Raw genomic sequence first — 25,905 nt, forward strand, 5'->3', positions numbered from 1 at the left:
GCTTCCTCCACGGACAGCCGGGTGGTCAGGAGGGGCCCCTCGTGGGAGGTGATGTGGGGCTGAGAGCGGAATGCAGGTGGCCCCGTGAGGCCGGTGGGCAGGGCACCCATCCAGGCAGAGAGAACGGTCGAGCCCCCAGGGCACAGCAGGCTTGCTGATGGAGAAGAAAAGGCCACCGTGGCGGGGGCACACTGTGTGCCCTGTGGGAGGGGTACAGGACGTGAGGTGGAGAAGCGGGCAGTGGCCAATACCCCCGTCCCCCAGGTCCAAGAGGACCCAGCCACAAACCCCACACCCCCCGCTGGCCCAAACCCCTCTTCTTTCCCTCCTGTCTCCCGGCCTGGCCTCTCTCCTGGGCTCCTGCCCGTTGGGCTCCTGCCCGTTTGCCTCCTGGGTGTCTCCGCCCTCCTCAGGCCCCCGTCTGGCCCCAAACAGAACCCGACCCCCTCCCCCGTGTCCCCACAAGGTCACCACCTCTTCGTGGGGCCTGCCCCAGCCGAGCACAGACCCTGTCAGTCCTCAGTGGCCGAGAGGAGTGGCGGGGCCCCTCCGTGTTCCAGGGGCTCACGAGCCTGCTGTCCTGCCTCCAGGTCTTCGCTCTGCCCTCCTGCACTCCTAGAAATCCCTTCTTCCTCCCCCACCCCACGCCACCTCCTCCAGGAAGCCTTCCCAGACCCTCCTGCCCACAGGCCCAGCCAGCCGGCCCTTTGGTCTCCCAGGTGCCGCTGCTGCAAGCGGGTTCCATATCCTCAGTCCTGCTGCTGGGCCCAGTGCACCTGCCCACCGGCCCACCTGTGGGCGGCGCTGAGTTCCTGGCTGCCTGGGACAGGTGCCCGTCTACCTGCTCACAGCACGGCATTCAGTTTAATCCAGTTAAGCCCCACAGTGTCCTGGGCTCCTTCCTCAGGCTGGGGCAGAGTAAAACCAGGTCTTCCCATGTCCCTCTTCACTGTTTGCCCGGCCCTGGGCAAATGGCCCCCCGAGCCCAGCAATCCTCGCCAGGGAACTGCTTCGGTTTCCTTCTGAAGGCGTCTCTGGACTCGAACCAAGGATGAACAGCCAGCCTCACACGGTCCCCACCCATCGGGGTGATGCATCTGTAACAGGTGCACAGGATGGACACCATGAGTGGACCCCCTGCCAGGAGTCCCAGGCTGCCCGGGGACACAAGGCACATTCCCAGACCCTGGCCCAAGGGCCAACTGGCCATTCAGAGAGCACCTACTGTGTGCAGGGCAGCGGAATAAGCCCTTGTCTTGGATCCCCTCATCTGAGCCTCACGGACAAGACGCCTCAGGCGAGGAGCCCAGGAAGCATCTCAGCCGGGACTTGACCCGGGACGAGGCCTCCTGCAGTGGGCTTGTCCATCTGACCTCCGTGGACGGAGCATCTTGGATGGGGAGCCACGGACGGATGGTCACACGGCCCGGGAAGGCGTTTTCTGGTGCCCGAGCAAAGGGCTTTGGCCGTCTGCTGCCAGCAATCCTGCTCTGAGGCCCCAGCCCCTGCCCCGGTGGCCACCTGGGCCTGTGTCCCGTACGGAGCCGTGAGCCTCGGGCAGCCGATGACGTGTAGCACTAACTCCCGCCACCCACGGCATGCCCGCCCCGACTGCCCCGCAGGAGGCCACGGACGGCAGCCTGGACACGGGGTCCCTGGGGCCAGATGCTGCAGGGGGACCCTGTGCCTGGGGAGGAGGCTTGGGCCTAGAGTTTCGGGTCCCTGGGAAGCTCCCCGGCCCCCAGGCCAGCTGATGTAACCCCCCCCCCCCGCCCCGGCCAGGAGACGAGGCAGCCGGTTCCCTCCCTGGCTTAGCCAGCGAAACGGCCTTCTCCCAGCGCCTTCTGATGCCAAGTGCGTGGTTCCCACCCCAGCCAGTTCCCCGCTCCGGCCCTGGCTGGGTGTCCTGCAGGTCAACTTAGCTCTGACGTGAACTACCGGGAGCTAGGTCAAGGGCTCAGTCCCATAAAACGACCACCACTGCAGACACTCTTTGCAAGTCCTGGCCGCCTGTACTTCTGACCAGCCAGCTACAAACTGGGGTTCCCATGAACCCCTCCTCAGGTCCCAGGGCAGCTCACAGAACCCAGGAAGATGCTGCTTATGTTTACCGGCTTATTATAGGAGATATTACAAAGAGTACAGATGAATGGCCAAATCAAGAGGTGCACAGGGGAGGTCTGGAAGGGTCCGGGGCTGTCCCCTGAAGCTGGGGTGACCCCCTCCGGCACGTGGATGTGTTCACCAAACAGGAAGCTCTCTGGAGCCTAGAGTTCAGGGAGTTTTGCAGAAGCTTCGTCTCACGGGAACAACGGGTCCTTAACTCAAGCTCCAGCCCCTCTCTGCCACCACCCACCTGATGGAGGGGGTGGGCCCGAAAGTTCCAAGCTTTTAGTCATTCTGGGTCTTTCTGGTGACCACCTCTCATTAGAACAAAAACACACCTATCACCCAGGGAATCCAAGGGACGTAGGAGGCCTGTGCCAGGAAGTGGGGGCAGCGGCGGGATATCATTGCTATGCCACACCCAGCCCGTCTCAGAAAATGGCCTTGGGCAAGCCCCCACTCCCCATCCCTGCCTCCAAGATTCCGGGAAACTTCCAGTGCCCCGGGGACGATGGGGAAGCATTGGCTGCCGATCTGGTAGTGCCCGGCAGGCGGGCAGCAGGAACCAACTCCGGGGGATGGAGTATACACGCAGGCTGGGGGGCCCCGAGGCAGGTGCTCTCTTGCTACTATGTTCCATCACTTGCCCTTTCCCTTCCCTTTGACCCTCACTCTCCACAGGGCTGGGGGTGGGGGTGGGGGCTCCTCCTAGACATGCTGCTTGGGCTGATTCCTGTCTCAGGGCTTGCTGCGGGGACTCAGACACGGACCCTTCCTGGGTTGGCCTCTGCCGAAAAGCTGAGGCTTCCTCCTGCCTGGGAGATTGGAGGCAGGGGGTAGGGGTGGGGCTGCTCAGAGCAGAGCTCAGTGAGAGACGTGTCCTGTGAGGGTGGACGCTGAGGAGCCAGGCGCGGGCCACCACGGTCCCCACGGGAGCTTCGTGCGATCTCAGTCAGGTGCCCCTCCCCTGGGCGGCACGGGCCTGCAGGGCAAGGCTGGGCTCTGGCCCCACTCACCCTCGTGGGAGCCGCTAAGCAGCCTGACCTCAGGGCCTGGGCCTGGATGCACATCCTCAGAGTGAAGTGTGGGGGAAGGCGGCCCCTCCTGGCGGTCTCCTGGGTGCCGAGGGCTGCAGCAGCAGGGAGGACCCCTGTGGGGTTCTCATCCCACTCGGCCATCTCCTGCCATGTGCTCCAGGCACGTGGAGACTCAGTTCCCTGCTCCCCCCCCCCCCCATGAGGGGGATGGTGCCCCTGGGCCCAGGGTAGTTGGGGAACGCACAACAGGGCCACATGTCCCAGCCACGCTTGGCACAGGGGGGCATTGACCGGATGACCTCTTATGAGGTTGGGCCTGTAAAGTTCTCCCCACTCCGAACCCGCAGCTTTGATCGGGACCAGGGGGCTCTAGACCCCCTCAAAGAGCACCCACCTCTCAAGTCACAGGGTCCCCCTGGGTCAACGCACCCAGGCTTTCCTCCTGGACGGGTGACGGGTGACCGTCCTTCCTCCTCTGTCCCTGAGGGTGAATCCGTGCCATACCCGCTGTCTGGGTGGCCTCATGGAAATGGGGTGGCCCCAGAGTCCCACCCAGAGAGCAGTGTGTGGCAGACAAAAAGCAATGCTGGTGGGGCAGAAGTGGGGCGCTGGGGCCCGCCAGGTAGGGAGGGCTGTAGGTGGCAGGTGGCCCCGAGGGAGCGAGGAAGAGGGGAGTCCTAAGGGGACAGCCGCCCTCACCAGCCAAGGGCTGCGGTGGCCTCAGCAGGGCTTGTTCCTTGGGGCCAAGGACGCCCAGACCAACGTATACCCGCTGTCACTCCCGAACGTCCTCCGAGGGAGTGGAAGGGGAGAAAGGAGAGGATGTGGTGTGGATCCCATGAGAGAAAGTGGGAGGCCGAGACGGCCAGAGCTGGGGAGAGGGGCCCGAGTCAGTGCTGTGACAGGGGCCGGGGACCCAGGCCCAAGGAGCGCATGCACAGGGCAGGGCTGGGGTCGCAGAGACAGACAGACACAGACCCGACCGCGTGGGCCACCAGCCACGTGTGACATGGGGATTTCTGTTCCGTGTCCCTACCGGAGTTGGGGGCTGATGGGCTGGGTGGGTGGCCCCCTGACCACACTGGACGAGCAGATGCGTGGATACAGGCGGAGCAGCAGAGAAGCAAGGCGGGCCTTTTATTGGAGAACTTGTCACAGACACACAGACACGCAGGCCTGGCCGGGGAATGGCCCCGGGCCCCCCAACATCGGCCTGCTGGGGGCAGACTCCCTCCAAGCCGTCTCTCCTGCCGGGGCTGCCTCAGGGGGGTCCCTGCCTCACGTGTGCCGCCTTTTTCTCCTGGCTGGGCTGCGATCCCCAGGTCCCGGGAGCAGGTGCGGGGACCCCGGGACCCGGGCCGGGTGGGTGCTGCGCTCTGGGGTTTGGTTAATGCCAGGCTCCAGCGGAGGGTCCTGCTGGCCAGTCCAGGAAGGGGTGAGGCTGCCGTGTCTGGGGCGCAGGAGAGAGGGGAGGAAGAGTAGGGGCCGAGACTGGGGCCGGGTGGAGGGAAGGCGGGGGCCAGGCCGGGCCAGCTGCGCCCACAGGAACAGGGACCCCGAGGGGGCGGGAGGGGCTCAGGCCTGTGCGTCCAGGGCCCGCACGTGCACGCTGGGCAGGCAGAACCAGGATGGCGGCAGCTCCTTGCTCGCACTGTCCTGGTGGAAGTGGATGTGGAGGAAGAAGTCACCCGTGTACAGGAAGAGCAGGGCTCCGAGGCAGGCCGACTGGCCTGAGGGCTGCACCTGTGGGGAAGAGGGAGCGATGTCAGCCCAGAGCAGCACAACCCCCAATGCCACCAGGAGACCCCTGAACCTGCCTGGAAGCGGGGGCAATGGGGTGGGGGGGAGGGCCCCCCCCAAGGGCTTTCATGCTGTGCTCCCCCAAGCAGGTGGCTGTCCCTCTCTGAGCTGTAGCTTCTGGCTCTGGAAGGAGCATAGCACTTCCCTCCCTGGACCATCCGGGGGTGCCGGCAGGGTGGGGAGCGGCTGGGGTGAGGTGTCATTTCAGTGGCGTGAGGGCTGCTCTCAGCGGACTTCCCCAGTTCTCCTGGGCCGCAGGCTGCCACGAAGTGGGGGGCGCTGACCGAGAGGGGCAGGGGCCGGGGATGACGGCAGTAAGGCCCCAGGTCTCGCCATCCTGGTTCACGGCCAGGACTCAGTACACAGAGAAGTGAGCTACGTGAGGCCCACGGTGAGTTAGGCAAGTCCCCGTCCCCACCAGGGGAAGGCAGGGGGCACCGGGACAGTGGCCGTGGGGGCCGCTCTGGGGCTCACAGACCGCCACGCACCGCGTCAAGGTAGAAAGTGCTGGAGCCCACGAAGGAGACGGCGTCATGCAGGTCATAGTTGTGCACGCCATTCTGGTGGTCCTGGAAGGGGGCCACGGTGAGGGCGAAGGGCCCCACGCTGCGCAGGCTCTGGTTGGTCAGCCGCACCTCCAGACGCACAGGGTCGCCCACCCGGCAGGCTGCAGCCTCACAGTCACACGGCTGTCCGTCCACCAGCACATCTGCAAGGGTCACAGGACACGAGAATGTCAAGGGCACCGCCCAGCTGGCCTTGCCAACCAGCCAGCCATCCAACCATCCGTCCATCCATCCATCCGTCCATCCATCCGTCCATCGATCCATCCATCCACCCCCTCACTTGTTCCCCCACGAACGCAGCCAGCCCCTCCGTGTAGGCTGAGTGCTGGGACACAGATGTGTGGCCCGGTCCTTGCCGTCCTGATGTGCAGGCTGGAGGAGACACGTGTGGGCACCAGATCTGTAACCCAGAGGGTGTGTGCCATGCTGGAGGGGCCCCGGGTCATTTAGGGGTCTCCCAGATGCTCCTGCCTAAAAGGGCTGAACCAAGATGGCAGCCCATGGGGGCTCCTGCAGGTGAGAGAGACTCAGAACCGCAGGGCAAGACTGTGGCAGGGGTGGCGCACGGTGTTTGTAAGATGAACAGCCAGTAGGCACCTGGCTGGGCCTCTGCCACACACACTGTTGATTCACACGCAGAAGGGCCTGCCCAGCTTCCCCCAGACACCCCAGAGGTGACAGGATGCCAGCTGGGGAAAGGTCTGGAACCCAAGGAGCAGAGCAGGGATTGGGGGGGCAGAGGTGCGGGGGAGAGGGGGGTGGGGGCCGGTGGACTGGAAAGGGCCGTGCTGGGACCCCCAGCCCCCCGGAGCCCCAGCACATCCCAGTGGGATGATGGGAGGGGTGGTCTGGGGGACCTGCCTGGAGGCCGGGGTCGGGGGCACAGGCTGGGATCTGAGCAGGAGACGTTCTCAGGACAGGCAGATAAGGGGAGAGCAGACCCCGAGGAGAACCCCCGTGAAGACGAGGCAGAGACTGGGGGCCGCAGCACGAGAAGCTGCAAGACGCAGGAAGGAGCCTTCCCCGGGGCCTCCGGAGCAGAGCACAGCCCCGCAGCACCGTGACTTCGGCCTTCCGGCCTCCAGGCCCTGCTGCGTGGAGCCCACAGGTGGTAACTTCTCACGGTGGCCCTAGACGCCGACACGGCGGGTCAGGAGGTCGTGGGGGTCAGGGAGGGGGTCCTAAGGCTGCATCGGGACCTTGCATCACCCGGTACCGGTGCGGCTGCCAGCCCGCCTCACCGACCTCTCCCTGTCACGTCCACGGGCCCATGGAGGAGTGACGTGACCACAACCCACGGGTGTGCACGTCCTCACGCGTGCGGACTGCTTGGAGCCACAGAAGCGCTCCCGCCCACCCCGCCGTGTAACGATTCCTCATGTGCTCATGAGCGTGACCCCGTCATCGCCACTTCCCATGGCGGGGGCCGGCTGGGGTCGCCAGGTGGCCGTGGCGAAGACCCTCCTGCCCGGCAGCCGGGGGGCCCAGGCATCCACATGAGGCTGATTCCTCACTCGGGGTCCTGGAGGCGCAGGCTTGGGGGAAGGTCAGGGTGGCCTGCCCTGGAGTGGAGGGGGGGAGATCCTCCCTCCAGGGCGAGTGCAGTCCTCAGGGAGCGTGTGCATCTGTGCAGCTGACCCTGCGTGGCCAAGCCAGGGCTCGGAGCGCATGAGCGTGTGTGTGTGTGTGTGTGTGTGTGTGTTTAAGAGCATGCAAGTTATGGGTGGGAGTGTGTAAGTATTGCATGGGGGGAGCATGCGTGTGCGTGTGTATGAGTGTGCGTGGGAGTGCAAGTGTTCATGCGAGTGACAGTGTGGGTGTGGGTGTGAGTGTGCACGAGTGGGAGTGTGCGTGTGAGAGCGTGGGTGTGGGTGGGGTGAGTGTGCGTGAGGGGCAGCGTGCGTGTGAGTGTGGACAGAGGGGGCGCGCCCGGACGGGCTCCGTGGGCAGCTGGGTGGGGGGAGGGAGCTGCGGGTCCAGAACCCCCCACATTTCCCACCAAGTCCATTCTTCCAGCAAAGCCTTCTGAGATGAAGTGCCCCCCACATCCTTTGTTTCTTGAGAATCACAAGCTTTTACGACACGTTACGGAAAACTTGGGAAGTTCATAGAAACAGAACTCATTTTCTGATAAGCCCCCATAATCGCAGCCCTTCCCCCAGCCACACTCAGCGTCCCAGTGCCGACTTCCACGTGTCTTCAGTACCGTGGCCCGGTAGCTGCTCTCTGGGACCACGGAATATAAGCGTGTTCCACATGTTGATGTTTCCGTGAGCACATTTTCAAAGCCTGCAGGCGATTCCATTAAAGCAATAAACTAATCTACCCACCCAGCCCCACGCAGGCCGTGTCCACTTTTTCGGTATATAAATATCCCCGATGCACACATTTTTATACTGAGCTCTGTCTGGATTCCTGCCTCACGTTCCTGGGATACAGTGTCGGGCGTGGACACGAGTGAAAATGTCTCTTGAGAGTGTGGGTGTGGGGCGCCAGTGGAGACTGACCTCCAGGAAGCCCCAGGGCCCGCCCCTTGCCCACCCCACATCTCCAGGAGGAGAACCTACTCCCTGCCGCCCGCCCCAGATCACTGGACAACATTCACTCGCTCTAATGTTCGCCACCCGCCCCACAAGTCCCACTAGCACCTGCAGCAAAGGTGACAGGAGCAGAGCAATGCGCAAGTCCCAGCCTTCAGAAAGTTCTCAGTCCAGACAGGCAGGCCACGAGCTGGGCCACGCTGAGCCACACAGCCAGGTGTGCAATGTCGGGGGCGGGGGGGGGGGCTGCTACACGGCCCGGAGGACAGGCTGTCCCCAAGTGCAGGCACAGGCCAGCCCGGTAACCCTAACGTCTGCTCAACACTGAACTGGACGTGACCCGGCACCACCTAAACCTCTCGAATCAAATGGGGAAAATGGAGGGAGCAGGTGTCAGGGCGCCTCGGTTGGTGGTTCCATCAAGGGAAAGACACGATTATGTGCAAATCAGTGAAGGGTGGCTGGCTCATTACATCTCTGCTCTTTTTTCCTTGCAGAGAATTGTGTGGGTCGCGGGCTTGCTAGGGCAGCTAAGGACTGGCCTCTGGCTCATCTGCAGAGTGGCCCCCAGCCCGCCTATGGGTGCTGTTAACCCTTCCCTGGCCTCCAGCTATGTCTGCCTTCCGCCTCCCACCCCGGCAGGGGACGGGGGAGACAAGGCTCCGCACGCAGCTACTGGTGGTGACGTTCCCTCAGCACTCTCCAGAAGGAGCAGGGACTTGTGGCCAGGCCAGGGCAGCAGGGGTGGGGGACGGGCCCCTGGCTAAGCAGCAGGCTGGGCTGGGGTGTCAACCTTGCCTTGACCCTTCATCCTGGGAGAGGCCTCTGCCCACCCGAGTGTCCTTCACCTCACCTGCAAAGCTGGGATACTGATCCTGGCGTCAGGGGCCTGGGGTAGGGCTGAGGACCAGAGAGAGAACAGAGGACCCAGCCAGGCCTTCCCTGCCCCGGTCTGAGGTGAGCAGTCCCTGCTGGGCCCCCAGATCTTTGGCTCTTACTCGTAGATGTGACTGTTGGGCCCCTGGGAAACAGGCTGTGGCCCTCCAGAGGGGCAGGACCCACCTGTCTTGCCACCTGCTGGGTCTTCCCTCCCAGGGTGACAACTGTCCCAACCATCCTGGCCTGAGTGCTGGGAGTCCTGCACCCAGAAACCTGCCTGGCACCAGGCAAACTGGGAGCGCAGGGCGTGCCCCCCCAGACCTGGCACCCATAATGCCTGCCAGGGTCAAATTAGGGAACTTCTTCCTTCCTTTCTGCAGTCCGGCATCTCAGATCCGGGCAGCAAACCTTGCCAGGTCACTGGGAGGACACAGCGGGGCAGAGCAGAGGGCTGTAGTTCCCTGAGAGAAGGACAGGCTTCCTGAATCGAGAAGGGTGGCGAGGCCGGTCTCCCCTGGGACCCGGGGGTCGGGGGCTGTTTCAGAAACCTGCTGAAGATAAGCCCAAAGATGCTGGGGACGTGGGGGATGCTGGCTGTGCTCAGGTGGGGTCTGTGACCCCACTGGCACTGCTTCCCCAGCACATGCCGGGCTCTGGCTCTGAACCAGGCCAGCTGTGTCCCGTCCTGGGAGGAGGGCCCTTCTGGGCACAGCGGGCAGAGGCAGCCGGGACCAGAGGAGAAGACTGACCTTTCCGCCAGCGGTTCACGGGACTCACCGGGAAGGAGATGGGGTTGGATAACTAAATACTTCTCAAAGGCGAGCTGTTCTGGAGTCACTTCTAACGTGCCGGGGAGGGGACGAAGACCACCCAGTCACCACGGGCCTGTGGCGCATGCTGGGCTCGGCTCCAGCTTCTCGGTTCGAGTCCTGTCTGCAGAGGCCCCTGTGAAGGCCTCCCCTCCAGGTCAGCCCGCTGCCCTCACACGGGGAAGGCGGGTGCACTGTCTACCCGTTCACGGCAAGACTGGGACCTTGAGAGCCTGGGACCACGGCAAGACTGCGACAAGGAGCTCCCGCTCTGTGTGCACAGCGGACCGGGGACAGCAGCATGTGTGATGTGTCCCACGCAGGCGGCACGTCCCCACTCGAGTGTCCCCCACGACCACCGTGCGTGGTGCCTTTCTATGGCGTGTGGGGTGCGCTCATCTGGGGTCGGTGTGAGTGGGGCCCAATTTCCCCCCTTGACCTCCAGGGCCACCTGCCCCGCTTCCCCCCACACTGGTGGGGGCACCCCCCACGCCCCTCCGCAGGCGGGGTGGGGTGACCCTGCCGTCTGCGTCTGCGTCTGCACCCGCCACTGCCTGCCTCCTCTGAGCCTAGAACGCGTTTCGGGGCTTTTGTGAGAATCGGGTGGGTGTGGGTGTGAGCGGAGCTGGGGGTGCACAGTGGCCTCAGGGCTGCTCTGAGTGGTGCTGTTACCACCGTGACTGGCACCCACGCTGGGGGTACAGGTCAGGCCCGTGGGGCTGTCACACCACTGCAGACTCCCGGTACCCTTCTTCACCTAGAGGACTGGGTGTTGCTGGGGAGTGGGGCCTGGGCAGCGAGGGGCTAGGAGCCAACGACAGAAGGGACAGACGTGCAGCCTGTGAGCCCGCATGGCCAGGACCCAGAACGTCCCAGCCTCAGGGAAGCGGAGCCCCGGGAGGGGCGAGCCCGCAAGGCGCCCACCTGCCCCCCCCCCCCACCCCGTGCCAGCGACAGGTGCCCGGCAGCTGTGCACGGGGCACCCCCACCTGGGAGCAGAGAGCAGGACAGACAGGTCTCTGGCTTTGGAGGGTCCCACCTTCCAGAACCCTGAGTCTGCTTTGCTGCCACAGGGATGGTGTGGAGACAGAGTAACACCCCTCTAAAGATGTCCACATCATAATCCCTGGGGCCTGTGGAATATGTTCCCTCGCGTGACAAAGGCACTCTGCGGCTGTGATGAGGTTAGGGATCCTGAGACGGGGAGATGATCCTGGAGTATCGGGTGGGCCTGATGTCATCACAGGGGCCCCGCCTTGCACCTGATGGTCACACGGAGGCCACTCCACCTCGGCACCCACACCCAGCCCGTTGGCACGACCGCTGGTCAGTGGCCACCACTACCTTCTCCACCCTAGCCCTGGCCAGCTTCCTGGCAGGCCTCCCTGTGTCCGCACTTCCTGTTCTACCCTTTTCCACACAACAGTCAAAGGGATGGTGTAAAAATGCCATTCGATCTCGTCACCCCCTTGGTTGACCCTTGGCTGGCCTGTGGCTTCTCTTTATACTCAGAATGAAAGGGAGGTTCGATCAGACCATGGCTACTGACCCTGGCTTCCCAGGCCCTGCGTGGCTCCAGCCAGGGTCCCCCCACTTCCTGCTCTAACCACACGACCTCCTTCCTGCCCCTCCAGCACGCCCGGCACGCACCTGCCCTGGGCTTCTGCACCTGCTACCCTTGCCACCTTGGCCCTGTCCTCAGGCTATTTCGGACCCCTCAGTGAAAAGTCTTCTTATCCTTTTTCCTCTTCACGACCCCTCCGTCACCCTCGACATCTTATCTCTTGTTTACCCATTTGTTTAATATTAACTGTGTTCCTTCTTCCCTGGACACTCCGGGAGAACTGGCACCTGCTGTGTCCCCAGCACCAGGCCAGGCGGGCACTCGCTGTTTGCTATCTGCGGGGTGACTGAGAGGCTGGGTGAAGGAGTGCATGTGTGCGCTTTGGGGCTGGCCACGCCCTGCCCCCTTGAGGCCCCCAGTCACTCGTCTGTAACTTGTGACTCAGGGAGACTGGGCCACGTCCCTGAAGTGCCCTGTGGGGAGGACGTTCAGATCAACCTGCCACTTCCTGGCTCCGGGTCCCTGACTCGTCCACCAAGCTTTCCTGGAGGACATTATTCATGCAGGAGAATCTCATGTTGTAAGAAATCTCCTGGGAGCAGATTAGTCTCTTCCCTCAAAGCATTAAATCGGGTCCACCTTCTCCCTCCGCCCCCGGCCCTGCTTCTCCTTCACTTTTAATACCAGCCAGAGTCACGGACTTAATTTTGTCTGGCCCAGAATTCTTCCCGAAACCGCTGCCACGTTTATGCTACAGCACGTCCCCGGGCTCTGGCAGAAGCACAGACTATAAATAGAAGCAGGGATGAGGGAAGGGCCCCGGGGGGCCCACTCTGGAGAGGCGCGAGGAGGAAGAAGCTGCCGGTGCCAGCCTGCTCTTTGGCCGAGGGCAGCCACCGTTGGGTGGGGGTTGAGGTGCGGAGCGAGCCACAAGATGGGGGAGAGTGAGCACCCCGGGTGGGGGTAGGAATCTGGTGTTGCCCCCACCTGCTGGTGTCTTACTCGGGGCTAAGCCCTCGACTGGCAACCTCCTGTCCCTACTGGAGGGCACACAGAGCGGTGTGACTATTGCTAAGGGACCCTGAGGTGCAGGAAGCCGATGCAGCTGCCAGGGCCTGGGCCCAATGGCCTGGACCCTGGAGAGCTTGCTGTGGGCCAGTGAGGTAAGCAGGGGCTGCCCCCAAGTCCCCAGGGGAGACCACCCGGACAGGGAGCCCGTCATCCAGGTCTCGGAATCGGCATGAGAGACCGGGGTCCCGCTTCTGGGACAGGTCTCTGCCCTCCAGCGTCAGTTTCCTATCTCTCCCCAGGAGGGGCCGGAGCAGCTCTGCTTGGCCACGAAGGCTCCCGGGAGGCAGACACGGGGCTAGTTTAGGTCCCTGCCTGGGTTCCTGTCAAACGCTGACTCTGCTGAGCTCTGCTCCAGTTCGCAAGCTGTGCCAGGAAGGAGCAACCTGTTCCTGGTGCCTTGGAGATGCGGAGGTACGGTCCTGGGGATGCACCAATCTACTGCGTGCATTTCACCCCAGAAGTTTCCATGATCTGAAGAAGCCCAGAGAAGGTAGGAAGCGCAGTGGAAGGGGCTTGTCCCAACTCGGCCCCTGTAGCTAGGCCTCTGGTACGCCTGGCACTGGCTTCCCTGTTCTTGTTGGTTCCTCGAGCACCCGCTGTATCCTAGCTCCTGCTCGAAGGCTCCACGGCGTTGTCTCATTCAGTGCCCGGAACAACCCGCCGGGCCGGCACCCTCGCTGGTGTGGACAGTCTCGGGAGCTGGCCCTGCTGCACGGTGGTCCAGGCCGAGCTCCCCCTGCACCCCTGCACTCCAGAGCTTTACTGAAATATACTTGACAGACCCCACGGCTCTTCCATTTACAGGGGACAATTCAATGTTGTTAGTACATTTCCAGAGCTGTGCAGCCATCACCACGGACGATTTGAGGATGTTCTCATCGCTCCAAGAAGAACCTCCATTCCCTTAGCCTCACACCCCCCCCCCCCGTTCCCCCAGCCCTGAATGACCACTGACCGACTTCCTGGCTCTTCTGGACTTCACCAGGAGGAGAATCACGCATATGTGGTCTCTGTGTCTGCCTGGTTTCACTCAGCATCCTGCCATCAAGAAGGGTCATCCTTCTTACCACAGGACAGGGCTCCCGTGTGGACATACCACACCTTGTTCATCCGTCCGTCCGTCCGTCACCAACATTTGGGTTGTGTCCACCGACGTCTGTCAGGAGCAGCGGTACCGTGGACTCCCGTGGGCACAGTCTGCGCGGTTGCGGGTCTTTGTCACCCCAGGGCACATACCTCGGAGTCGAGTCGCCAGGTCACATGGGGACTATATTTAACCCGAGGAGCCAGCAGGCTGCTTTCCACAGCAGTGGGACTGTTTCACATTCCCACCCGCAGTGCACGGGGTTCCGGTTTCTGCACAGCCTCCCGACACCTGCTGTAGTGGCCCTTCTGGTTCCAGCCACCCTAGTGGGGATGAAGGAACATTTCCCGATGGTTTCCTGGGTATTTCTGGTTTGGCCACGTCTGGTCATGCCGCACCGGCCCTTGCTGCTCCACGGGGTGGGTGGGTGTTCCGAAGGGCTCTTTTGTGAAGTCGTTACTCACCCTGCATAGCTGTGAGAACCTTCTGGAATCCCAAGCCCTTAGCTCCCACTCCTCCCGGGGCCCAGGACCAGACCCTGGGACAAGCAGGGACCGAGAGTGTGGCTGCAGGCGAGGGGCAGGTTGGAAGCGGGGGTCACAGAGTTGCAGGGGGGCCTCCGCGAGGAGAATGATCCCGAGGATGCGCAGGTCAGAGGTAGGCAGGCAGGCAGTCAGGCTCGGCTGCGAGGCCCACGGTTGTCTGTCCAGTCTGCTCTGTGCAGAGAGGCTGTGTGAGGGGTCACGGGCAGGGGCGTGCTCCTGGCCAATCAGGAGACATCTGCTAACCAGCTGTGAACAGCCCCGGGGGTTCCGACCCACAGTAGACTTTTCAAAAGAGAACTTCCTGGCCGTGCTGTGTCCCGAGTGTCTGGCTTTCTGGGTCTGGGGTGGCGCTGAGCATATAATGGCCATGTGCCCGCGTCCACAGTCTCACCCAGAACGGGCAGCACAGAGGAGCAGGGAGGGCAGGAGAGGAAGCTGGGGCGGGACCTCCTGAAATACCAGTCTGCCCCAAGATCATGTGCAAATCACCTTCAGGGGTAAAAAGGGTGGACCTCTTGCTCAACTGGCTTATGTGACAACCGGCTCATTTCTCCTTTAGGACCAGGCTCCCACGGCCAGCTGAGCTCAAACTCCTAGCAAGGACGCCCTCCCCGCCCTCCCCCCACAACTCGCCTCTCCCTGCCTTTGCTGACGGCAAGATATGGGATGGCCAAGTAGACTTTGGGCACAAGTGTCTAATTTGGGATCAAGAAAAATTCAAGGACGTAAGAACAAAGCAATAGACACCAATTAGGTGAAGACCCAAGAACGGCTGAGGTGTCTCAGGTTTTGGAAGTTAAAGCAGACGCAAAACTTAAACTTCAACGTCACAGGACACACGTTTTTCTCATCCACATAAATTTGGGGCGGGCCTAAATTTTACAGTCACATTTGATTCAGGTGAGGCGTGGCTCAGGCATTAATTGAGAAGCTTTGTCACTCTTCAAATGAAGTGAAAGAACTTCAAGTGGGCAGACAAGCGAATCCTGGAATGGGAGGAGAGGTAAGGTGAGGCCCCGGGTTGCACCCTCCTCCCTGGCAGCAGCTGGGCGGCTGTCCTGGGGCACATCTAGCAGGCAACTCTGCAGTTTCCAAGAATCCAGTAAAAAGTGGAGAATTTTCTCTAATGCCAATGTACTAGTCAACTGCCATATCTTTCCTCTTTACCAACAAGAGCCAAGTAACTGACCTTTTCTCTTTGGCTGTTAGGAAGCCCAGAGCCAATGGTATACCAATCTAGACCACCACGTCGGCCCTCAGTGAGCCGTCTTGTAGTCTATACACGTACACACACATGTGTGCACACGCACACACACACACACACACACCCTCTCCTACAGGTCTTGACCAATTATGCCAAATATGGTCCCTTTTAGTCAAGGAATTTCCGGTTTAATTTTGCTGCTTTCTTGTATATTGAGAGAGGGTTTAGAAAAGAGGTTAGAAGCATGGACACGCCCAGGAGGGGGGGGGGGTGATGGTGTTTGGGACAAGGGTATTGTGCCCAGAAAGGCTGCGCACAGCCTGGGGAGGGGGTGACAGACCACACGGCCCCCTCGCTGTTCCTGCGGCTCTGTGAGCCTCCAGCACCGGGGGAAGCGAGTCTTTCCGCCGGGTGTGCTGCTCGGACGGAGCTGGCCGGAGATGGACAGTGGCCGGCAGGAGGAGGGCCGGCTTGTCTGCCCAGAACCACAGTGCTGTTTTCGGAGAGCTCAGCTCCCGGGGTTCCTGCGGGTCACGGGGCTGGAACACAGGCTCTCTCTGCCCCCATCGGCGACTGTCAGGGTGTGCACCAGATGAGGCCGGAGCTCTGCTCTCAATCCACCAAATGGCATGCATTTTTACCAGTTATTGAGGTAGCTAATTAGTTCATAAACCAGAATGCCTCCTCCTCGGCATCCAGGGAGGGAGCCTGTTCAAGGCCCACACGTGTAATTACCCTCAAGTGGAGAACAGCTCCTGAGGAGCCGTTTGGCTCTCTTGGGTAAATAATTTACTTTTACAACTTTTCATTAAAGATTAAAGGGAATTAAATTAAAATTAAGGCGGGTTGGACTGGCAGAGGAGGCCCGTGCCACTCAGAATTCTCTCACCGAGAGGCTCTCCGGCCTCCTGAACCCGGCCGGCCATCAGCATGCCTGGCACAGGGCGTCCAGTGCTGCGGGGGGGGGGCTCAGGGGGCGGAGTCCAGGGTAGGGGTGGGAGCGAGCTCTGGCAGGAAGGGAGCACTGCCCCCAGCAGACAGGTCTCGGGCTGCATCCTGGCGCGGCCCGCGGCTGCCTGTGGACCGCGGCGAACCACCGCCTCGAACACAGGGAGAAACACGCGTCCCCAACACCGCACACCGGTCTGGGGTCCCAGCCGCAGACACCCTCCACAGCCTCCAGGCCGGTGCCCTCAGGCCACACAGGTAGATGGCAGAGCTCAGATGCCAAGTGGAGGGCCAGGTGAGCCCCTTCAGAAGCTGCTTCCTCAGCTGAATGCGGGCACCACGCCCACACCACCTGGCACATGGAGTGGAGGAGACACACGAGGGCGAGGGCGGAGCCTGCCCAACAGGCATGGGGGCCTGGGGCAGGGACAGCAAGGCAGTGGCTCGGAGCACACTGACACGGCTACCTCGGTGGCAGAGGCTGTAAGTAAGGGCAGAGCCCCAACCCGGGTCCCCCAGGCACCAGAGCCGGTGCATACCCCTTCGCCGAGGGCTCCACGCTCACGGCGGTGCCTGCAGCTGTCTGCGCCCACCCTGCCGTCTGTGCTGGGCTCCTGTTTCCTCTCACTGGCACGCAACCTCCCAGCTCTGCATCTCAAAGCCCTGCTCATAAGCCCCCTCCACCAGGGAGCCCTCCCTGCTCTTCCCTCAAGGAACTCTTGCTTGAACTTGAGGAGGTTCTGGTGGCAGAGGCCGGCCGGGTATTCACCAAGCCACGCCCTTTCCTCCTGGGCACACAGCAGCGAGTGTGAACACGGGACGGAGTCCTGCTCAGGGGACAGCCGGGGAAATGACACCCCCCAAACCTGGCCCACAAACACATCCGTCCCACAATCCCCATCTCCACAGAGGACTAGAAGTGGAGAGAGGGGCCACAGAAGGGGCAGAACTGGGGTCCCCCACTGAGCTCCAGAAAGGCCCCCCCAGAACAGCATGAACCCTAAACACAGTAAGGTTGGTGTGAGGTCCCTGAAAGCTGCGGCTGTCACAACACCGAGCCGTGACACCCACAGGCCTCCAGCGCTCACATGCTCAAGCTCCCGGCACTCGGGAGCATGGCTCGGAGGCCTCGCTGGGTGCACTGCAGCCGGGTCCCTGCTCCTTCCCAGGGGACAGGGAACACACCGGCCGAGGGAGGGGAGCCTCCAGTGAGCCCGCCCCCTTCAACCGCCTGGATTTGGACACGCTGAGACAACTGGAGATCAAAGGGGAGAAAACCACGGAGGACGTGCCTGCTGGCTGGTAGCATCACGCAAAGACGTCTGAGAAGAGCAGAGAGTGTGAAATGACTCCCCCGTCCCCGAGCAATGTCTGTGCCTTTTCACTATCTCAGGTTTCATCTTTCCTCGGGCCTTTCTACACAGAGCCGGCCCCGCCACCCGGGGAGCCCTGGCACAGCTCCGCGCTCCTGCACCCAGCCCTGCTCTCACCGCACGACACCATCCCAGCCTCGGACCCCCTCGCCTGCGGGGCCAGCTCACACGGGGCCTCCACCAGGATCTGCAGGCCTGCCACCGGCCAGGCCCCAAAGCCAGGACTCCGGCCTCCTCGGCTGCCCAGCAGAAGACAGAGGGTTTTCCGGAGAGAAGACATCAAGTGACGTGGGACGTAGGAATGAATGATGCCGACTGCTCCTGCAGAGTAGTCCAGACCAAGGTGAAGGCGGTCTGCTTCTCCCTCCCTGTGGTCGCTCTCCCCCAGCACCCTGAGACCACCTCCACATGTCAACCCCCCACAGCCATATGCAGTGCCCCTCAGAGCCTCCCCTCGCTGACTCCTACTGGCCTCTTCAAAACTCAGCTCAAGCAGCACCTCCTCCTGGAAGACTTCCTACATACTGCACCCAGCCCCACGCCAGCTCCTTGCCATACCAGGAACTGCCCCTACTCAAGAGTTTTCTGTTGACAGACTGCCTTCGGGCGGAGACTAGCTGCTCAAGGGTAGGGGCTCAGGGTTCGTTCACTGAACTAACTGAAGAATGAACTCAGCCAATCCACCGCTTGTTGTGTGACCTTAGGTAAATCACTTAACCTCTCTGAGCTTCCCTGTCTGCTTCCTTATCTGCTACATGAGAGGAACGGGCTGGATGATTTCAAAACGGGCTATTACTTTATGGTATGACAGCCTGGGCTCAGCCCCTCCAAGTGCATGTCCAGACCCCTCTTTCTACTGGGCCAGGGTGGGACGTCTGCTCCCACAGTATACCAGACACTGCCAGGGGCCTCCCCCCACTCCCACACACAGCCCAGGGCCTGACATCTGGCGGGTCAACGTTCATCATGTCGGACAGACTCTTCAAGTGACAACAGCCCAAGCTGCCCGCAGAACCACAGCGTCCCGGAGCACACACAGTCAGTCGGGAACGACTTGGGCCACCAAAGAACCTTCCGAACGGCCGGAGAGGCCAAACCACAGGGGCAGCTGGACAAACAGGGTGCTGGTGAGCCTGCTGCCCTGTGCTTAACTGGGAACAGGGTCAGGGCTGCTCCCGGCCGTGTGAATGGGTGCCCCAGGGAGTCCATCAACTGCCTTTGGTTCACAAGGACACGGTCAGGGGGCAGGGTCCCTCGCCTTCTGCCTTCCCCGGGGCGAGGGCTGGCAGTGCAGGAATGAATGCGTAGGGGGTGGCAGGCCCGGGGAGCTCACGGAGTAGGGGGAGACTGAGCCCTGCATAGACCCAGGGCAGGGCAAGGAGCCCACCAGCCCACAGCCCACCCCAGGACAGTACAGGGGGACGTCAGGGCAGAGACGCCTGAGGGTTAGGCGCCCCAGGTGTCCCGGGGTGGCACGTGGGATGCCTGCTGGACCTGAAGACCCTCGTCGGAAGCAATCCCCCTGACTGAGGCCCCAGGAGCAATGCTCCCAGCCTGGGCTTCTCTGACTAGGGCTGAACATCCCAGAGGCCCCAGAGGGCAGGATGTGCATGAGATCCCAGCTCTCCCCGGTGGAGGCATACGCCCTGCAAACGCGTGTGTATTTACCGCATCCCCGAGGCAGGTCTCCCTGGGGCCCTGGCCAGCTCCCATCTGCTGGTCCTCCGTGGCCCCTCGGCCCCCGCCACCCCGGCACAGAGACACATGTCCTCAGGCCGCTGCCCCTCTGTGTTAGCTGGGTCCTCTCGGGTGTGCAGAGGAGGAGCCTGGGGCCAGGCAGCACCCCTGCACGCACAACCCCTGGGGCTGTGCGGGGCATAGGCTGAGGGGGCGTCCAGGCAGACAGAGTCGGAGAAGGGCCTTGGCAGGCCCCACAGCTGGCCTCTGGGCCTCTGCTCTCAGGACAGACCTCTTGCCTGTCTCCACCAACGGGTGGCTTCTCTGAATGCACATTCTAGGCCTGGGAGGGAGGGATCTGGGAGTCCTGGGATCTCCCCATGGCCTGAGGGATGTGTCCTGAGGGGCCACTCTGATGGCAGCTGTCCACCAGGTCAGGCAGTACGCTCTTGGGGGGCGTAGTCCTGATGGCGTGAGTGGCTGCTGCGGGTCACAGCTGTCACTGTACCGCCTCGAGGGGGCACTGATCCCATAGCAAGTGCGGATGATCCCGCCAGGGCAACCTGGCTTCCCACCCGGAGGCTTCCGCACAGCTATCCCTGGAGGAAGGGCTCCCTGGTCCTGTGACCACACAGATGACACACAGCAGCCACAGGTTTGCAGAGAATGCTCAACAGGAAGGACACGCCCAGAGGGCCCTGCCTGGAGCTGCTGTGGACGAGGACTGACAAGCCTCAGTCTCCTCATCTGTAGGATGGGACGAGACCGCCCACCCGGCAGGGATGCGGGACGACAAAGGGCTGCAGAAAGCAGGGTGCTCTTTGCGTGCAGGCCTACGCAAGCATGCTGTTCCGCTCGCAGCGTGGGGGTGCTGGAACTCTGAACGTGCTCCGAACTGCAGCCTGGGCGACCCCGGCTGTCCCCGCCTATCCCTGCTGTGTCCCCATACACTAGGAGCCCCAGAGGCAGGGGCTGAGGTTCACCCATCTCCTGACCAGCGAGTGCCTGTGAATGAAGGGATGTGTGAGGGGAGGGACGGCGCCTTCCTGTGGCCGCCGCTGGCCTCCCCACTCCCAAAGTCCCCCTGCAGTGGCCACCACTACAGCACGTTAACTCCCACTCTCTCAAGGCTCCCTGTGCACCTGGCACTGTTCTCAGTCCACTGGACGGATGATCCCATCAAGCCTCACAAAGGCGATAGGACATAGGAGTCTTACTGTCCCCATTTTACAGATGAGGCGCACAGAGGTCAGGTCACCTGCCAGAGCTGAGATTCAATCTGCAGAGCTCACGCTCCTTCCTTCTGCGTGCCTTCATCTGTTCCCTGCGGCAGCGGCAGCCAGTGACACAGGCAGGAAAGACGGCCCCGTGGACCCACAGGCACCGAGTGTGACTCCAACACAGGAGCCAAGAGCCCTCGCCCCTCCACCAGGCAGCTCAGGCAGGGCTCTGCTCGGAGGCTTGCAGAGGCCAAGCAAGAGGGGAGGAGGCCTTTTCAAGGGCAGCGCCGGGGCCGGTCAGCGGGGCTGCAAAGGCCGTCCTGAGGAATAACTGGCCTGCTTCCTGCTAAGCCGACCAATATGCCACTGAGTCCAGCCTGGGGCGCCTGGGTGGCTCAGTCGGTTGTTGAGCATCCGACTTTGGCTCAGGTCATGATCTACGCGGTTTGTGAGTTTGAGCCCCGCGTCGGGCTCTGTGCTGACAGCTTGGAGCCTGGAGCCTGCTTCGGATTCTGTGTCTCCCTTTTTCTCTCTCTGCCCCTCCCCGCTCATGTTCTGTCTCTCTCTCTCTCTCTCAAAAATAAACACTTAAAAAAAAAAAAAAGATTTTGAAATGAGTCCAGCCCATCCCAGCAAAAGGTTATGGGTAGCCCACTGGGTCGGCCCACCTGGCCATGTGTCTGAAACTTCTGGCCCAATTCTGTCAGCTATCAGTCTGAAAATCACAAAGGATTTCTCAGCTCTGAAACGACCAGCAGCCAGAACTGAACAGAACACATCTTTGTGGGGATCAAGAGGCCACGGATGCTCAGGGGTCAAGATTATAGCTCCTGGAACTGACCACAACTTGGCTCTCAGACAAAACCGACCCTTCCAGAAACCAGGTCACCCATAAGCATCCTGGCTCTAGGTATCAGGGCCATCCTCTGGCCCTTACTCATTTCTCTGCCTCTGTGTGCTGCCCACCTGCTCCCAACACCAGCATGTACCCATTGGCAACAGGGTCAGGCTCCTCTGTTTCACCTACTGAGGTTGTCGACCATGGCTTTGTTGTGCCCCCAGCTAAGGTGACCCCCACAGCTCCTTTTAATCTGCCTAGCTATTGGGGTTCCTGTGCCCACAGGATCTGGATACTTCATCTCTGTCTTCATAAACTCAACCAACACTAGACTACGTGTCCCATCTATCCACCCACTCACTCGCCCATCCCATCCATACGCTCACCCACTCACCCATCCACCACCATGTGTCCACCTATCTATCCATCTACCCAGCATGCATCTGTCCATCTAACACCATCCATCTATCCATCCATTTACCCACCATCCATCCATCCTCCCTCCCTCTGTCATTCACTTTCCATCATACTTCTTGATTGCTTTTCCCCCCTTTACTAATTTGCTCTGTTCATCCTTCAGGGTGGGATAACCCCAGTGCCTGCTAAACTCTCATTCCCCCTTTAGGGCCTAAATTCACTACTGTCTCCAACACAAGCCTTTCTTATTCCTTCCAGATTTTCCTATGTTTTCCTGGGGCCTTGACTGTGCCTTTACTCAACTTCCTGAGTCAAATAGGCCACACTGAGTCTCCCCTCTGCCATTTATTAGTTGCTTGCCCTTTGGAGAGCTACTCATTTTAGAAGCTCCAGAATCCTACTTGGAATACAGACTGAAGGCAGATGGGGACTGAGGGAAAGTGCCTGCCCTCTGCACACCACCGGATGGATCATGTCAACCCCCTTCCCTCTCGCAGCATCACAGCTGGCTTATACGATGGCTCACTTATCTGTTGGTCTGTTTCCTCAGCTGCAACACAACCGTATTGTCTGTACCTCCCAAGCCCATTTCTTGGCACTTAGTAGGCATTCAATAAACATTTGCTGCATTGAACTGACTGCATTATGCCAAGTATGGACCTGTGAGCTGAGAACCACAGGGACAGAGAGACACTCTGGAGCAGTCCCGGTTCATCTGGCTTGGGGGACCCGAGCAGGCGGCAATCGCTCAGTGGCACAGCCAAGGTTGCCCTCGGTCTCTGGGCCTCGGTTTCCTTCTGTAAGATGTGGCAGTCACCTGCGGCCTGCAGAGCCCTTCCCCTGCCTGGTCTCAGCCACCTAATCAGCAGCAAATGTCACCACAGACACACTGACGGCATAAACCCTAGACGACTACATCTACCCCCTCAGAGACAGGAGCGCTGCCCCCAGGAGCATGGTCTGTGGGGGCCACCGGCGGTCCCCATCCCAGGCACCGCTCCAGAGTGAGGCCTTAGTCCCCCAGAGGCTGGCAGTGCTACCTGTAAACAGCCTGGACTTAGGAGCACTGCCCCACCCAAGGTCACATCTCCTTCTCCAGGCTGCCTAAATCCAGGGACTGCTGGAGCGGGGTGATGAGGCCCGACCCTTAGTCCCTGGGGGCCATCCCCGCTCTAGAGCTTTCGTGGGCCAGCACCTCAGCCCGGCTCCTCCCTGCCTCGCACAGGGCACAGTGAGCCAGTCTCCACCCCAGTACGGGCCAGGGATCTCGACCCAGGATGCAAGCCAAAGGTACAGCTCCCTTCCCTCCCGTTGTTACACAGCCAGCCTGCCAGTTTGGGTTGGAGACTTAAACCCTGGTGGAACGTCTTGCTGTGAAATGGACCAAAGCACCACATGCACACAGCACCCTTTGGTGATTACGGGAGGTGAACCACGGAAGCTTTGGGGTACATGGCGCTGTCACCGCCTGGGGGCCCAGGAAGGACCGGCAGGGCCACCTGTTCTGGTGGTCAGGGGCCAGTGGACCAGCGGGTGAGGAGACGGGCAGCCAGGAGGGCACCGTGGCTTGGCAGAGCAGAGGGGGAGAGGCAGGCAGGGACGGCGAGCTCTGTGCCGGTGGGCCTGTGTGCACCCTGCTTCCCTCTGCTGGCCCAGCGCTGGTGGGCCTGCTCCTTAGCCGTTCTGTGCTGGGTGAATCTGGAACCCAGGATCACACGGAGCACACGCTTCGAGGTGAATCCGGAACCCGGGATCACACGCTTCCAGGGGCAGCAGGCAGCCTTGACTACCAGCACGCTTGGCCTGTGCTCGTTGGTGCTGATGGTCCTGGAAGGTGTCCGTGGCCGCCCTGACGGGGCCCGTGCGTGCCATTCCGAGGGCGTCCTCGGCTCAGGTCCTCGTCCACTTCTGGGGCTGCTGGCCGGGCTGTGGCTGGTGAGCGCAGGTGCTCCCCCTAACAATGCGGAGACCAGGGGGGCCATCCCACCCTCTCATGGCAACGACACCCTGCCACGGCTGGTGCCCGCACAGAGATGGGAGCAGTCAGCGTCCAATGGAGCTTTAGTGCGCTGTGTGGCCAGAAGACAAGGAGAGGTTGGACGCTCTTGCTAATGGGCATGATTCCTGGCCTGTGAGTGTGCCTGGGCTCGTCCTGAGTGAGGCTGGGTGCTGCCCTGGGTCGTGGGTACCCTGTTCCTGGGCTTGGTCTCTCCGGGCCTGCTTGATGACCCTGAGCATGGGGCAGAACCCGTTCCGCTTCCAGACTGACCGCGCTGCCCACAAGTCGCGCACCTAGTAGGCGCTCAATAAACGCTTGCTGGCAGATGTGCCTTGTCGTCCCAGGGCAGGGACGCTTCCCACAGCGAGAGGTGCTCCCGGAGGCTACTGCGGGCCCTGGGGCTGGGAGGTCTCTCCAGGAATTGAAAAGGTCGTTCTGCCACAGCGACCTCATTTATTATTTTAAGCAACGCGGGGACTGTGCCCGGGGCCCTGAGGTGGCCTCCTACAGAGGAGAGGGCGGCCGGAAGGGGAATTACACACAAACTAGTCTTTGCCCTGTTCTGCTTACGAGGCAGTCCTGTGACACACCCAGCCGAGCACCCGGGCCTGGGAGCGGCCTGCACCTGCCCGCAGGAGCTGGGGCTCACGCCACAGGGTCTGCTGTGGGCAGGCGGCCTGTAGTGCTGGGCTCTGTCTGCTCATCTGAGGGAGTACGTGTCGTCCTGCCTGTCTCGCCACGGAGGGGAAACGCCAATGCCCGGGCTTGGTTCAAGTACAGACCCTCCCACCATGCTGGCGCTCACACTGGCTGTGCGGCCGCAGAGACGAGGTCCCGGCAGGGAGGCGGACGCAGACCCGGGACGCAGGAGGGACGGCCCTCCCGCCTGTGATGCTCAGGGCAGCAGGGTGGGGGATCCAGGGGCCGGGGGGTGCGTGGGGAGTGTATCCTGGGGACGGGGCGTGGGTTTGGGGCAGTTCTGGAGCTGGACGGGGGGACAGCTAGTCAGCAACAGTGCACGTGATGTCACTCAGCCGCACAGATGCTTACGTGGTTTTACACGTCGTGTGTGTTTTACCCATGTCAGAAGATGTACGGAATCCGATACGTTAAAGTTATAAATAAACTGCCTTAAACATTTTAAACTGCATGTAAGCAAGTCTGCAAATGGGCCAAATGGAATCAGAGGCTCCCCTAAAAGAGACTGTTAAAATACCAGATTCGTAAACGACATCGCAAGACACAGAAGTTCACGTGAAGGGCTTACGGAAGAGCTGAGATTTGGAATTTAATGTCATAAATTAAATAGCTTTTTAACACTAAAGCTAAGTCTTTGGACGGTTTTTTCTATGAAAGAGAAAACACCCCCAGGAGCTTGAAAGCCTCCCATTTGACGCCTGGAGCCCCCATGACCCCTGGCCCCGCCTCCAGCCAGCAGCCGTGGGCCCCCACCCCTGCCGGGGTACCAGCCCAGGGCCTCGACTCTCCGGTCCAGCAACAATCACCTGGCACTTCTCAGAGCCCCAGTCGTGCTCCCCCGTAATCCTGTCCTTCCCAAAATGGGCCCACAGCTACCTGCCTCCACTGTTTTGGGATGGGGGACGGTTAACTGCCCATTCCTGGCCCCCCAGCCCCAGAGGAGGGTCCCGGGGTTGTGCCATCAACCTCTCTCTGGGATGCTGAGCGACAGCAGGTGGGGGCTGGGTCTCCCTGATGCTGCTACAAGACACAGCCCTGTTGCTTCCTCTGCCCCCCCCCACCCCGTGCCCCCACCCCCAAGGCCCCAGCAAGCACTCAGGGGACAGCGAGGTCTCCAGACAGATTCTGTTTTCCATTTCTCAGAACACAGTGGTAGGTTCGTGGATCAGCACTGAGCAGGGCCTGTGCTTTTCAGGAAGATTCTTGGGTAATGGGCCCCTCGCTGGGCCTCCAGAAGCTGACTCGGCGGTGGGCAGGACAGTGGGCAGGACAGAGCGGATGTGCCCAGCGGTCTCGTGGGCAGCGGTGTGGCCGGGGAGCCCTGCACTATGGTCGAGGCCCAGAACGGCCATCCAGGAGGTGACATAAACCACCTTCCCTCGGTGGCCGGCCTCTCCTGCTCCCGCTAGTCGTGCACCCCCAGCCCCCCAACCCTCACCGCCACCACTGGCTCTAGACGGAGCGCCTGGCCCCGAGCTGACCCCCAGACCTCAGAGAAGGGAGGCCCCGGGGACTGCTGTGGTGACAAG

The 25,905-nt window shown here is 61.6% G+C and overlaps 1 protein-coding gene across 6 annotated transcripts in view; it reads right to left on the bottom strand.

Annotated features, from left to right (window-relative positions):
* Window positions 1-4,253: 4,253 nt before the first annotated feature.
* The window catches only part of TRAPPC9 (trafficking protein particle complex subunit 9), a 578,288-nt gene continuing 556,636 nt past the window's right edge, over window positions 4,254-25,905 (bottom strand). For all 6 annotated transcript variants that reach the window (XM_040494495.1, XM_040494496.1, XM_040494498.1 and 3 more), the window contains 2 exons: window positions 5,432-5,652; window positions 4,254-4,886 (listed from right to left, as the gene is read on the bottom strand). In XM_040494495.1, the coding sequence (XP_040350429.1) occupies window positions 4,719-4,886; window positions 5,432-5,652 (389 nt within the window). In that variant the 3' untranslated portion in view covers window positions 4,254-4,718. The remainder of the gene's footprint in view (window positions 4,887-5,431; window positions 5,653-25,905) is intronic.

Source organism: Herpailurus yagouaroundi, unplaced genomic scaffold (assembly GCF_014898765.1).
Source record: "Herpailurus yagouaroundi ecotype Mexico unplaced genomic scaffold, PumYag 186, whole genome shotgun sequence".
Classification (NCBI taxonomy): domain Eukaryota; kingdom Metazoa; phylum Chordata; class Mammalia; order Carnivora; family Felidae; genus Herpailurus; species Herpailurus yagouaroundi.